Raw genomic sequence first — 15,950 nt, forward strand, 5'->3', positions numbered from 1 at the left:
AACTTTAGCTTACTCATGGGACAACTTACAATGACCAATTAACCTACTAACTGGTATGTCTTTGGAGAACCTGGAGAAATCCCACGCATTCCATGGCAAGGACATACTGATTCCTTATAGATGAGAGAATTGAACTCCGACGCTAAGCTGTAATAGCGTTACATTACCACGCCACCCACAGCTGCCGCATTTTGTGGTTTTATTTTAAGGCAAATTTCAGTTCAATGGAACGAAGGATTAACCCGATCATTGAAGGTGAAACTTTGGAGTATAATACAGGACTGATTCTGATAATTATAAGCAATGCAAATAAAGAACAAACAGCTACTTACTTAGGCTGAGGACACTGTAACCTCAATTTTAGATTAAAGGCGCACATACCCTTTTTAAAGCAACGTTCCAAGCAGTCAGTGATAGTGACTCTCCTTTCCACCAAAAAGTCCGATAGGATTTTGGAAGAGAATGCCAGCCTGAGACTTTCAAGGGCATTTTGTCTCGTTTTAGCACTGTAAACAAAAAAGATCAAAGTAACAATAACAAAATTCTGTACCACAGGATTCTAACTATGTAATCCTAAGTATAACTGTGGTGTTGTGATGCGTTCCTTACCTTTTGTCCATTGTATTATCAATACATTCCTTCAACTTATCCTCTGCTTCCTCCTGAGCCATCTGCACATTAATAGCTTCATTTCCTAAGAAAAGCAAAGAAAGCAAACAAGACCATTTATCACTTTACCCTTACCCATTTAGAAATTCTAAGGAAGATTGTAGGAACAGCCCAAGAGCAGAAAAAGTATTTTAAACTATACAGAAACTGCTGAGGGAAACTGGATCAATAGCTTTCAAACATTTTATTCAGGTGTCCCACTTTAAACAAACTACTCACCCACACAATCCAATAATCTTAACAACTGTACAACAGCTACAAAATCTGTGAGATGAAGGCCCTCAATAGAGGGAGGATCTAATTAGCATCGAGAGAAGGGAAAATAAAGTCAAGCACAATTGTGGTAAGAGAAGTTACGATCAGAGGATAGCATCAGGTGTGAATGGCTTAACTCAACAATGAATGGGTTAAGGCAATTCTATTCCTAGCACTGTGAGTCCCAATTTCCAACTTATTAGGGCACACAAGTACAGTCGGCCCACCTTATCCATAGGGGATTGGTTCTGGGACCCCCCCGCGGATACCAAAAAAAGCGGATGCTAAGTCCCTTATTTAACCTGTCTCAGTGCAGTGGACTTTAGGACCCAGTGGAGCGCCGGGCCTTATTTAACCTGTCTCAGTGCGGTGGACTTTAGGACCCGGCGGAGCTCTGAATCCGCAGTGTTTCTGTTCACGAAAATAATCACGATCACGATTGAAAATAAAGTGGAAATAATAAAGCGATCGGAAAGAGGTGAAACACCATCGGTCATTGGAAAGGCATTAGGTTACAGTTGGTCAACGATTGGAACAATTTTAAAGGATAAAGCAAGAAAGGCCCCGCCCTGATGAAAGCTACAATTGTTACTAAGCAACGCAGTGGTTTAATTATTGAAATACATACATTTCTTAAATGTTTTATATGCATAAAAAGGTAAAATATATACTATATACTAAGACAAACGTTTGACTAACTGACGCTAAATAATACCGGATGTACCTGTTCCGACTTACTTAGTAAGAGAACTCCATTTTTTAAAATCCCGATCCGCGGTAACCTACTCACATCCTCCCATATACTTTAAATCATCTCTAGATTATTTATAATACCTAATACAATGTAAATGCTACGTAAATAGTTGTTATACTGTATTGTTTGGGGAATAATGACAAGGAAAAAAAGTCTGTTCATGCTCAAGCAAGAAGTACTGGAGAGAGAACTTCCGGATTTTCCGAATCCGCACATGCGGAACCCACGGATAAGGAAGGCCAACTGTATTAGACTTTAGGCATTCTCCAAAAGGCATGGGGGGGGGGGAGGAGGGGGAGAGAGAAGAGCTTACCTAAAGGACTTTTACTACAAATTAAGAAAGAATGCAAATCCTATTCCAAGCAAATATTATGACAAGGAGGAACCAATGAAAAATAGAATGAAGTTTGAAGTGTTAACTTCAGACTGAGAAGTAACTCTTAAGATTGTTGTCTACAAGGCTGGTTCAATGCAAATGATCAAATTACTAAACCTATCCTTTTCTCTCTTAACTAAGCTGTATTAGCACATGACCTTAACAAAAACATAAAAGAAAAATGTCCATTTAGTCTTGCTAGCAAAATGATACATCTAAGCTGATACAATGTGAATTTCATCATCATAAGTACCCATTAATTGGTATATGTGTGTGTTGGGGCACCGTCATGACAAGCCTTTTGGTATGCTCATCGTACGGCGTGTCTTGGGCATCTGAAACCTGGCAGAGCCCATCCCTTTCCAGGTTGTTTTTTTTTTTAAAACGAGGTTGAGTTGTTAGCTTGACACTAAACCCAGGCACGGATGGGGAGCGTGCAAAGGAGCCAGCCGGATTCGAACTCGGGACCTCTCGCCCCGAAGTCCAGCGCTGATGCCACTATGCCACCAGCTGGTAAGTGGTATATAATAAGCCCAAATAGTCAACCAGTAAAGAAACCCCATTCACCCCCACATTTCTTAATCAAAATCCTGCAATGCACTTGTTGGATACATGTCTGTAAGTAACACACATATACACACACTCTTTCCCAAAAGACCATTAATACCAGGTGCCACAACACTTCTAATCATCTGATACATCAGAAATACAGTTCATTCATACCTTCCTCAGGAACACTGGCAGTGTCACTGGTACTGCTGTAATGACTGAGTACTTCACTGGCAAGATCATCATCACTGGCCTGAGTCTCCCCTTTAGCTCCATTCCGTCCTCCTGCGAAGTACAATGAGCAACAGTCTTTATACTGAGGTTGCAGTGCAGCAGTGCCATATCAAACATGCATCTCTGCTTTGTGCATCACAACAAAACCTACTTCTTATGCCAACCATAGATGATTCTTCTACAATTTATTACAAACGACACACACAAAATGTTGAAGGAACTCAACAGGTCAGGCATCTATGGAAAGGAATAAACAGTTGACATTTTGGGCCAAGACCCTTCATCAAAAGTTTATTCTTTTCCATAGATGCCGCCTGAGCTGCAGAGCTCCTTGAGGATTTTGTGTTTGTTGTTTTGGATTTACAGCATCTGCAGATTTTCTCACATTTGCAATTTATTACATGTTGAATATGTTCAGATGTTTGAGATAAACACACAAAATGCTGTAATGTGGAAGAGTTCCCCCCCCCCCTTTAATGTAGAATACTACAAACCCTGTTAATTGATTTATTGGTTAGACTGACTGCAGGGGAGCATTGTGGTCTCAGTTGTGACGTGGACTAGGCCTCATGCCGGTGGTTTGCCTATTGTAGCCATCCTGGAGAGCAGGATATGTCACTCAGAGACTGGGGCTATTTTGTATGATTATGTTTACTGCTATCTTGGATGGGCTACATGTGCCTTGTGCTGTGTATATCTGCACCCTGGTCCTGGAGGAACGCCGTTTCATTTGGCTGCATTCATGGGTACTCAATGTATAGTTCAATGATAAGGAAACTTGAACCTTAATACATTCTAAAATATATGCTCCCTTATATGCCAGATGACAAAAATAAATTTAATTAAAACCATTCATAAATGATTGGCACTTAATGATTGATTACTTATGATAGAAGTGGAACGAACTTAGGTCAACTTTTTGCCTTCTGATTTTTACTCTCTAGCTCAAGACGTGAGTGACATTTTCTGCAGATTGATAGTGTAAGGATGCTTGTTGGCAAGAACAAGCTCTCAGCAGTCAGCAGATGAACACACACACACACAATCCACCTTGTCTCCACTGAGCCACCACTGCTGCTGTCTCAATACATTCCTTACAATGGCTCCAAAAGACTGAAGGCACACTGCATGGAAACCAGCCCATCAGGTCAACATTAAATATCAAACACACATTTACAATAATCATTCTCCCCATTTTCTCATCAACTGTCTGATTTTACCACTCACCTACATAATGGGGACAATTTATTGAATGTAATTGATTTACCAAACTCTGTATCTTTGGCATATGGGAGCACGTCCACAAAGTCACAGTGAGAACTCACAAAATTACACAGATAGTGGTGGAGGTCAGGATTGCAGCTGTGTTGCAGCAGCTCCTCTAGCTGTGTTGTTCTCAAGTCACACAACTGCCTCATACAACCAGTGCCCAAGAAAAGTAGTGTAAGCTGCCTTAATAACTATCGCCCAGTAGCACTTATATAGAAACCAGAAAAACATAGAAAACCTACAGAACAATACAGACCCTTCGGCCTACAAAGTTGTGCCGAACATGTCTTTACCTTAGAAATTACCTAGGGTTACCCATAGCCCTCTATCTTTCAGAGCTCCATGTACCTGTTCAGGAGTCTTTTAAAAGACCCTATCATATCAACCTCCACCACCGTCGCCGGCAGCCCACTCCACGCACTCACCGCTCTGCGCAAAAACTTACCCCTGATATCTCCTCTGTACCTACTTCCAAGCACTTTAGAACCATGCCCTCTCATGCTAGCCATTCCAGCCCTGGGATAAAGCCTCTGACTATCCACACAATCAATGCCTCTCATCATCTTATGTATCAGGTCACTTACCTTCCTCTGTCCCTTCAAGGAAAAAAGGCTGAGTTCATTCAACCTATTCTCATAAGGCATGCTCCCCAATCCAGGCAGCATCCTTGTGAATCTCCTCTGCATCCTTTCTATGGTTTCCACATCCTTCCTACAGTGAGGCGACCAGAACTGAGCACTGTACTCCAAGTAGGGTCTGACCAGAGTGTAATTATAAGTGCAACGTTATCTCTCGGCTCCTAAACTCATTCCCATGATTGATGAAGGCCAATACACTACATGCTTTCTTAATCACAGAGTCAACCTGCGCAGCAGCTTTGAGTGTCCTACAGACTCAGACCCAAGATCCCGCTGATCCTCAACACTGCCAAGAGACTTAGCATTAATTCTATATTCTGCCGTCATATTTGACCTACCAAAATGAAACACCTCACACTTATCCATGTTGAACTCCATTTGCTACTTCTCAGCCCAGTTTTGCATCCTATCAATGTCCCGTTGTAACCTCTGATAGTCCTCCACACTATCCACAACACCCCCAACCTTTGTGTCATCAGCAAATTTACTAACCCATCCCTCCACTTCCTCATCAAGGTCATTTATAAAAATCACGAAGAGTAGGGGTCCCAGAACAGATGCCTGAGGCGCACCACTGGTTACCGACCTCCATGCAGAATATGACCCGTCTACACTACTTTTTGCCTTCTGTGGGCAAGCCAGTTCTGGATCCACAAAGTAATGTCCCCTTGGATCCCATGCCTCCTTACTTTCTCAATAAGCCTTGCATGGGATACCATGTCAAATGCCTTGCTGACATCCATATACTAAATCTACTGCTCTACCTTCTTCAATGTGTTTAGTCACATCCTCAAAAAATTCAATCGGGCTCATAAGGCACGACCTGCCTTTGATAAAGCCATGTTGACTATTCCTAATCATATTATGTCTCTCCAAATGTTCATAAATCTTGTCCCTCAGGATCTTCTCCATCAACTTACCAACCACTGAAGTAAGACTCACTTGTCTATAATTTCCTGGGCTACCTCTACTCCCTTTCTTGAATAAGGGCAGAACATCGTCCCAACAATCACCAAGATCCTTTTCTGTAGTTAATACTGAAGCAAAGTACTCATTAAGAACATCTGTTATCTCCTCCGGTTCCATACACACGTTTCCACTGTCAGAACTTGATTGGTCCTATTCTCTTTTGTCTTATCCTCTTGCTCTTCACATACAGTACTTGTAGAATGCCCTGGGGCTTTCCTTAATCCTGTCCGCCAAGGCCTTCTCATGACCCCTTCTGGCTCTCCGAATTTCTTTCTTAAACTCCTTCCTGCTCGCCTTATAATCTTCCAGATCTCTATAATTACCTAGTTTTTTGAACCTTTCATAAGCTCTTCTTTTCTTCTTGACTAGATTCACAACAGCCTTTGTACACCATGGTTCCTTACCCCACCATCCTTTCCATCTCATTGGAACGTACCTATACAGAACTCCACGCAAATATCCCCTGAACATTTGCCACATTTCTTCTGTACATTTCCCTGAGACCATCTGTTCCCAATTTATGGTTCAAAGTTCCTGCCTGATAGCCTCATATTTCCCCTTACTCCAATTAAATGCTTTCCTAACTTGTCTGTTTCTATCGCTCTCCAATGCTACGGTAAAGGAGATAGAATTGTGATCACTATCTCCAAAATGCTCTCCCACTGAGAGATCTGACACCTGACCAGTTTCATTCCCAATACCAGATCAAGTACAGCCTCTCTTCTTGTAGGCTTATTGTGCCAGGAAACCTTCCTGAACACACCTAACAAACTCCACCCCTCGCTCTAGGGACATGCTAATTAATATTTGGGAAATTAAAAACTCCCACCATGACAACCCTGTTGTTATTACACCTTTCCAGAATCTGTCTCCCTATCTGCTCCTCGATGTCCCTGTTACTATTGGGTGGTCTATAAAAAACAGTCAGTAGAGTTATTGACCCCTTCCTGTTCCTAACTTCCACCCACAGAGACTCCGTAAACAATCCCTCCACGTCTTCCTCCTTTTCTGCAGCCGTGACACTATCTCTGATCAACAATGCCACACCCCCACCTCTTTTGCTTCCCTCCCTGTCCTTTCTGAAACTCCCAAAGCCTGGCATTCGAAGTAACCATTCTTTCCCCTGAGCCATTCAAGTCTCTGTAATGGCCACAACATCATAGCTCCAAGTACTGATCCACGCTCTAAGCTCACCCGCTTTGTTCATAATACTCCTTGCATTAAAATAGACACATCTCAAACAATCAGTCTGAGTACATCCCTCCTCTATCACCTGCCTATCCTCCCTCTCACACTGTCTCCAAGCTTTCTCTGTTTGTGAGCCAACCGCCTCAAACCGGCGGGAGGAGAAGATGGCGACGCGACGCAGCGGCCACTCTGGTGGTGATGTCTGTTATGTGTCAGGTAGGGTGCCATGCACAATCCTGATTTGATGGAGACGGACATGAGAGCACGGAGGAAAATCTGGAGAAACTTCTGAAATGCCTGCTTTGTTGCTGCTGCTACTGTGTGGTCCGGAATCTCCGGAGAAGGCCCCGAGTCCTTGGCTTTGCTTGTTGCTTGGCAGCCGGGGCGGGGTTGAAGCGCTCGGCAGAGGATGGTGCTCGGAGAGGCTGTATCGGAGGGGCTGGTCAGAGGGTCGAAGTTTTCGGATGGACTCAGAGTCGGCTGCGGTCGGGTGCTTCCAATGCATTGGCAAGTTGTCGGCGCTTGGAGGTTCACGGCAGGGAGAGTTTCTCCCTTCTGCCGCCTGCATTAGATGATGAGTCGATCGGGACTTTGAGACTTTTTTTTTACCGTGCCCATGGTCTGCTCTTTATCAAATTATGGTATTGCTTTGCATTGTTGTAACTATATGTTATAACTATGTGGTTTTGTCAGTTTTAGTCTTGGTTTGTCCTTTTTTTGTGATATCATTCTGGAGGAACATTATGTCATTTTTTAATGCGTGCATGTCTAAATGACAATAAACGAGGACTGAGTGTCCTCATAATCTAATCTTCCTCCGTCTCTTCAGTTTGGTTCCCAGCCCCCAGCAATTCTAGTTTCAACTCTCCCCAACAGCCTTAGCAAACCTCCGCGCCAGGATATTGGTCCCCCAGGATTCAAGTGCAACCTGTCCTCTTTGTACAGGTCACTCCAGCCCCAGAAGAGGTCCCAATGATCCAGAAATCTGAATCCCTGCCCCCAGCTCCAATCCTTCAGCTATGCATTTATCCTCCACCTCACTCTATTCCTATGCTCACTGTCACATGGCACAGGCAATAATCCCAAGATTACTACCTTTGTGATCCTGCTTCTCAACTTCCTTCCTAACTCCCTGCAGTCTGCTTTCAGGACCTCCTCCCTTTTCCTGCCTATGTCATTGGTACCAATATGTACCACGACCTCTGGCTGTTCTCCTTCCCACTTCAAAATATCGTGGACATGATTAGAAACATCCCGGACCCTGGCAGCTGGGAGGCAAACTACCATCTGTGCTTCTTTCCTGCGTCCACAGAATTGCATGTCTGAGCCCCTAACTACAGAGTTGCCCATCATTGTTGCCATCCTCTTCCTTTCCCTACCCTCCTGAGCCACAGCGTCAGACTCTGTGCCAGAGGCGCAGCCACTGTTGCTTCCCCCAGGTAGGCAGTCCGCCCCCCCCCCCCCCCAAGTAGGAGTACTTATTGTTAAGGGGTACAGCCACAGGGATACTCTCTAGCCTGACCCCTGCCCTTCCTTCTCCTAACTCTTACCCACTTATCTGTCTCCCCAGGTCCTGGTGTGACTACCCCCGACAGAGCTCCTCTCTATCACCTCCTCACTCTCCCTGACCAGACGAAGGTCATTAAGCTGCATCTCCAGTTCCATAACGCGGTCCCTAAGGAGATGCAGCTCGACGCACCTGGCGCAGATGTGGCCATCCGGGAGGCTGGGAGTCTCCCAGACCTCCCACATTTGACACCGAGCACAGAACACCAGCCTCACACACATACTTCTTACCTGTAATCTACACACATAACCTACCTCACCTTGACCCATTATCACCGAAGCCCGTTGAGTCAAAGCCTTCGTACTCTGTCTCCCTCTACTCTGATGCCTGCTCTATAAAGCTGTCTTCTTTTAAACTCTTCTAGCTGTTCTCACTGGCTGACGTCTACGCACCTGCGCAGTTGTGCCCCGATCAAACCCCTGAAGAAATATCTGAGTGATAAAGTGCTTTGAGAGGTTGGTCATGGCTAGAATCACCTCCTGCCTTAGCAAGGACCAACATCCACTGCAATTTGCCTTTCACTACAATAGATCTATGGCAGATGCAATCTCAATGGCTCTTCACACATACAGAAGCCTGAAGGCACAAACTCTGCAAATCTGGAGGAATTTCTTCCCCTTTGCTATCTGATTCCTACATGGATATTGAACCCAGAAACACCATCTTACTTTATTACTTCTGCTTTTGCAATAATTTATATTTAATTATGCAATACATATATACACTTGCATACACATACATGTGCACACACGCACACATTTTCTGTAATTTGCATCAATATTATGGGCCCAGAATCCTCAGAGATTTTGACATCCAGGAAGTTGAAACTGTCACTGTGCATTTCTGATCCCTTGACATGGACTGGTGGTGTTCTCTTGACTTCCTCTTCCTGAAATCCACAATCAATTCCTTGGTTTTACTGACGCAAAATGCAAGGTTGTTGCTGTGACAACTTAACCAGCTAATCTATCCTGCTCCTGTATAGGTCTTCGTCACTATTTGAAATTCTGCCAACAATAGTTCAGTCGTGGGCAAATTTGAGCTGCACCTAGCTACACAATCGTGGGTATAGGAAGAGTAGGGCAGTGGGCTAAGCAAGTATCCCTAAGGTGTGCCAGTGTTGATTGTCAGTGAGGAGATGTTATTTCTGATCCCACAGACAGTGATCTCCTGGTGAAGAAGTCAAGGATCCAGTTGCAGAGGGAGGTAAAGAGGTCCAAGTTTTGGAGCTTGTAATTAGAACTAAGGGTATGATTGCACTGAGATGTGCTCAGTAAGCAGCAGTCTGACATTAGAACTAAGGGTATGATTGCACTGAGATGTGCTCAGTAAGCAGCAGTCTGACATAGGTATTACAGATTGAATACCCTTCATCCCAGATGTCTGCGGCCAGAAGTGTTCGGATTTCAGATAAGGAGTACTCAACCTGTACTATTATCTAGCTGATCCAAAGCCGAGTGGACAGCCAGTGAGATTGTACCCACTATGTCAGCACTAGCAATCAGGATTAAACTCAGACTGTTGTCTGTGCCATTGTGCCACCCCCTATAGGAAGAAACGTTTGTATATGAAGTACCTAGAAATATCCACTAAATCACAGTGACATAATACTGAAAGTCTGCTAGAGACATGAAATTTTGCACAAAGAAATGATTTACTGAATCTAAAGATATTTTTGACAGCTATGAAGAAGCAATTACTTAAGTGTGTTGAAAAAAATGTACAAATTCACTGACCAACTTGGCTCCTCTCACCTTTTGATGGTTCATTTTTCAAAACTTGAATAGGAGCTGAAAATAAATTTCACTTTTTTTAAAAAAAAAGTGTGCCCTGTTTATTTTCATTAAAAAACAGGAATCTCTCCAGTCCTGCACAAGTTCTACTTGTGTGACTGGGCAGGGAGGTTTCGGCCTCTGGAGATAGTATGAGAGAATACATAAAAATATTGTATGTGCATCCGTAGAACTTCATATTCATAGATGACACCTTTATGACTCAAAGTCACTCTTTATCAACCTTTCTTATCCAACCTTTTTAAAACTGAAGCAATCATATACAAATTAAGTCAAAAACCTTCCATTCCGATTAAAGATTTTAAAAAATTGTTGGTTTAAATTTCCTCGCAACACAAGAACTTTCTTTCAACAGTACTCAGTAATAGCACCTGTATTTCTAGCCCATATAATGTGCTTCTAATAATCTTGCACATAATCTTAGGCACATGAGGCAACCTGCAGGCCGGAAGATACAGGTAACTTACTCATATTCATTCTATGGTTATTCTTTAACAACATTATTTTTAATCATTTAACAAACCTTTCACTTGTTTTCTGATTAATGAAAAAATTTACTAATTATGGGATGATTTAAATCAGCGGTCCCCAACCACCGGGCCATGGACCGGTACTGGGCCGCAGAGCATGCGCTACCGGGCCGCAAGGAAGCAATATGATTTGGTCAGCTGCACCCTTCTTCATTCCCTGTCACGGCCACTGATCAGCCATTACACATGCGAGGTCATGACCCGCGAGTCATCCGTGTCAGGGCGGGAAGGCGATCGACTCCTCGAGCTTGCAAATGACGACGGGCTGAAAAGTATGTTTGACATAACATCTCTGTCGGCACTTTGGATCAAAGTCAAAGCTAAATATCCTGAGATAGCCACGAAAGCAATGAAAACGTTGCTTCCATTTCCAACATTTTTCTGCGGAGTTTTTTGTAATGAATGCAACAAAAACTAAACTGCGGAATAGACTGGACATCAGGAACCCCCTTCGAGTATCGATGTCTCCCATCACCCCTCGATAGGAAGGTGTTGTTGCAGGGAAACAAGCCCAGGGCTCCCACTGATTCAGCGATATTGGTGTGTTGCAATGATTTTATAAATTCATACGGGGAAAATATGTGCTGCGCATTTAATATCCAAATATTACTTAAAATGTTATGATGCTATTGACTTATAAGTGACCTATATAACCATATAACAATTACAGCACAGAAACAGGCCATCTCTCCCCTTCTAGTCCGTGCCGAACGCTACTCTCACCTAGTCCCACCGACCTGCACTCAGCCCATAAACCCTCCATTCCTTTCCTGTCCATATACCTATCCAATATTTCTTTAAATGATCATATCGAATCTGCTTCTGCCACTTCTACTGGAAGTTCGTTCAACACTTCAAGCTTCCCTGATAATTGACTTTAATTATATCCATGCGAGGAAAATATGTGCTCTGTGTTTAATATTAAATTCGTTAGATAAACCTTTTTAGAAACAAAATTGAGTGTATTATCCACTTATCACCTATATTCCGGTAGTGATTAACACCCACCCCCACGAACAGAATCGCCAAAAAGGATTTGCTTGGGCGTGGGGGGGGGGGGGAGAGATCGACAGGTCACGACGCGAATGTGCACTGGTGCCTGCGCAAGGCTTCATGGTCATTGCAGTCTTTTGGGTAAACAACGCATTTGACTGCTACTCTTGTTCATTGGCAACCGTACCCCCCCCCCCCCCACCCCGGTCCGCAAGAATATTGTCAATATTAAACCGGTCCGCAGTGCAAAAAAGGCTGGGGACCCTTGATTTAAATGGAACATTTGTATAGCCATCAGCAACACACACAAAGGCTAAAAGAACTCAGCAGGCCAGGCAGCATCAATGGAGGGAAAGGAACAGTCAATGTTTTCAGCTAACACCATTCATCAGAACATCAATAGTGTTTTTAGTCCCGATTATTCAGAAGGATATATTTATAATACTGTTTTTTCACTTTGCAAATTTAATTGATTTTAAGATGCTGCTTCCTTGTTAAAATACAGCACCTCTTTCTCTATTGGATTGTGCCAGGCAGCTATTCAATTTAATTTTGTCAAAAAGTTACACTTTCATGAAATATTTTAATTAATATTCCCGAAAGATTTGGGGCTGAAATCAGATACTTGGAAACACAGAATGCTTAAAAGCAAGTTATTATGTAGTTACAATGTTCTGAAGGGGATCAAGGCATGCCCCTGACATCAGAACACGACAATGGAATGGTTTAGAAATTTCCATTTCATCACAAAAACAGTACTTGATTGCTTAAAAGAATCACAGAGAAAGGAAATCAGCAGAGATATAATAAAAAAGATGCCACTTATAGAACACATCATGATGTCTGGAACTTAAGTTGGTACAGAGGTCTCAAAGTTGCTGTGCAAATTAATAGGGTGGTTAAGAAGGTGCATAGCGATTTGGCCTTCATTAGTCGGGGATTAAATTCATGAGCCAGAAGGTAATTTTGAAAACCAGGTAAGACCACACATAGCCCTTGCCCATCCTCTGGGTTCCCCCCCCCCCTTTTCCTTCTCCCTGGGCCCATGATCCTCTCATATCCCTTTTGCCAATCAACTGTCCAGCTCTTGGCTCCATCCCTCCCTCTCCTGTCTTCTCCTATCATTTTGGATCTCCCCCTCCCCCTCTCAAATCTCTTACTAGCTCTTCCTTCAGTAAGTCCTGACAAAGGGTCTCGGCCCGAAATGTCCACTGTACCTCTTCCTAGAGATGCTGCTTAGCCTGCTGCGTTCAATAGCAACTTTGATGTGTGTTGCTTACATAGAATTTGTGTTCAGTTCTGGTAGCCACACTATAAGGATATAGAAGCTTTACAGCAGGTGCAGAGAAGATTTGACAGGATGCTGCCTGGATCAGAGGGCACATTGAATGAGGTTAGGCTGAGTGAGCTAGGAGTTTTTTCTTTGGAGAGGAGGATAAGAGGTGACTTGATAGATGTGTACAAGTCAAGAGGCACAGATTGAGTGGATAACCAGAAACTTTTTCTGAGGGTGGAAGTGGATCACACCAGGGGTGTCATTTTAAGGTGACTGGAAGGAAGTATGGGGGTATGGCAGAGTTAAGTTCTTTATACGGACGGTGCTGAGTGAGGGTGTGTCAGGGTTGATGCAACACACATCAAAGTTGCTGGTGAACGCAGCAGGCCAAGCAGCATCTGTAGGAAGAGGTGCAGTCGACGTTTCAGGCTGAGACCCTTCGTTGTTAGTCCTGACGAAGGGTCTCAGCCTGAAACGTCAACTGCACCTCTTCCTACAGATGCTGCCTGGCCTGCTGCGTTCACTAGCAACTTTGATGTGTGTTGCTTGAATTTCCAGCATCTGCAGAATTCCTGTTGTCAGGGTTGATGGGTAGAGGCAGATAATACGTTAGGGGCATTTAAGAAACTCTTAGATAGGAACATGGATAATAGAAAAATGGGAGGGCTATGTAGAAGCAAGAGGTTAGATTAACCTCAGATTAGGTTAAAATGTCGACACAACACTGTGGCCGAAGGGCCTGTACTGAGTTTCACTGTTTTATGTATGTCCGATGAAACATCCTCAAATAAGGATCTCATAGGGTCTCTGCCCGAAATGTTGACTCATTTCCATAGATGCTGCCTGACCTGCTGAGTTCCTCCAGCATTTCAGAGCATACACAATCAGATCAGACGGCAAGAATTTCTGAAAATAGGATTCTGGTAGATCTCAGTGAACAAACTTCTAACTTTGCTAATCTTCAAGTGCAGTTGGTCTTCAAAAGGAAACAATACAAGTTTCTCAATACCAAGATCAAAGTTATAACAAGCACAAATTAGTAGTCTGGGCCACAAGCCCCAAGCCTGCTGCGCCATTTGATAAGAAGTTGATCTGATTCTAACCACAACTTAGCATTGGCAGCTACCTGCAGTAAAGTTTGACCCCCTTACTTATTTACTGTTTAAAGGGGCTGTTTCCACACCACTAAGAGACTTGTTAACAAAATGAGCCCTTCCATTAACCGAGGGGTCTGTGGACTCCAGGTTTGGAATTCCTGGTTTAGATATTTCCACCAGAGAAAACATGCTCTTTCTGAACTCCCTGTTAAAATTTCTATGCTTCAAATACTTCAACCTTCATTCTTCTCAACTCCAGCAAATGCAATCTTTGACAGTTCAACCTTCTCTCATAAGGTAGACTGCCTTTCCAGAAATTAGTCTGGGAAACCTTAGCTGAACTCTTCCAATGTATTAACGCCCACAGCAGCAAGGTGTTTAGCATGACACTATTATAGCTCAGGGCGTCAGAATTCAGAGTTCAATTCCTACGTAAGGAGTCTGTACATCCTCCCTATGGAATATGTGGATTTTCTCCAGGTGCTCCAGTTTCCTCCCACAGTTCAAAGATATACCAGTTAGTAGGTTAATTGGTCATGGTAAAATGTCCTGTGATTAGATCAGGATGTTGCTGGGTGGTATGCAGCTCGAAGGGCCTATTCTGTGCTGTATTACGAAATTCGAAAAACAGATAACATTAAATAAGGAGACCAATGCACAATGCCTCAGATGTGGCTTTACCGTTGCCCTATGTAACTGAAGCACCGTTTCTTCCTTTTTCATCCAATTCCAAAGGCAATAAACAATAACACTACTAGCTTTCAGATTTCCAGATATCCATTTCTTTTTTGCTTTTTCTCATTGCACCACAGAGTTAAAGAAAGAGAAGGATAGACTTGTTAGCAGGAAAAATAGTGGGAAAAGTACTAGTCATCATTGTGTTATTTATAATGATACTGACTTGGGAAGAAACTTTCTTTCATGGGAAGAAAACAAATACAATGATTAGCAGATACTTTTTGTGACTATAAAGCTGTTTCAAGAAAAAATCCATGGAGCTAAGTGTTAGGTTCCTTGATATTTCTGCTTAAAAATAACGAGTTTGAAAGTGGTAGAAAAACTGGCCTTGTGATCAACATTAAAAAAGCTATACCAATGTATGAATGGACTAGACAAGTAGAAACCAGAATAGCAGGCAAAACTAAATCTGCAAGTCAAAGGTATGCATCAAAATCATTTTTATTCATTTGCAAATTTAACATTTAAGAGCCGAATGGTAATCTGAAAACTGTAAAAATCATATTTGGACATAGCTGAAATATTGCTTCAGAGGAATGTGCTGCCCAATATGTAACATGCAGTAATTTAATCAATACAAAGTGTGAAAAGGAAGGGGGAAAAATGCTTTTCCACCATTAATTCATTAACTGCCCTTGAATAATCTGTGAATTTTCAAACGCGAAGTTTCAGAACTGATTCCAAGAAGTTGCCAGTCATCCAAGTTAAAACAACTGGCCTAATATTACTCAGTTTATACTTTTGTTAAATAGCAGTCCTCGTATTTTAAAAAAGTAGAAAGATGCCATCATATTATCACAGGACACCTAACCTCTAGCTTGCTCTTGTGACCACAGCATTTGTGATTGTTCTAGTTGAATTTTGGATCAACAGAACCCCAGGATATTGAATGTTATGTTATTATCTCGTCCAGTTTGAAAAAAATTGGTCTTTCCTCTTCACAGCATGGCATAATTAGGCATTGATAATTTTTGATTTCCGTGGTTACTTTCCACGTACAAGTGGAGGCATTCCTTGTGAGTGAAGCAGATTCATGTGTGATAGAGAGAGGAACT

The 15,950-nt window shown here is 42.7% G+C and overlaps 1 protein-coding gene across 3 annotated transcripts in view; it reads right to left on the reverse strand.

The window, feature by feature from the left end:
* Nucleotides 1–15,950, reverse strand: part of LOC140211220 (interferon-related developmental regulator 2-like) — a 46,578-nt gene that overhangs the window by 23,944 nt on the left and 6,684 nt on the right. For 2 of the 3 annotated variants that reach the window (XM_072280833.1, XM_072280832.1), the window contains 3 exons: nucleotides 2,778–2,888; nucleotides 610–694; nucleotides 382–506 (listed from right to left, as the gene is read on the reverse strand). In XM_072280833.1, coding sequence (XP_072136934.1) covers nucleotides 382–506; nucleotides 610–694; nucleotides 2,778–2,888 — 321 coding nt within the window. The remainder of the gene's footprint in view (nucleotides 1–381; nucleotides 507–609; nucleotides 695–2,777; nucleotides 2,889–15,950) is intronic. The other variant, XM_072280834.1, reaches the window with a different exon arrangement.

This window comes from Mobula birostris, chromosome 16 (assembly GCF_030028105.1).
Source record: "Mobula birostris isolate sMobBir1 chromosome 16, sMobBir1.hap1, whole genome shotgun sequence".
NCBI lineage: Eukaryota > Metazoa > Chordata > Chondrichthyes > Myliobatiformes > Myliobatidae > Mobula > Mobula birostris.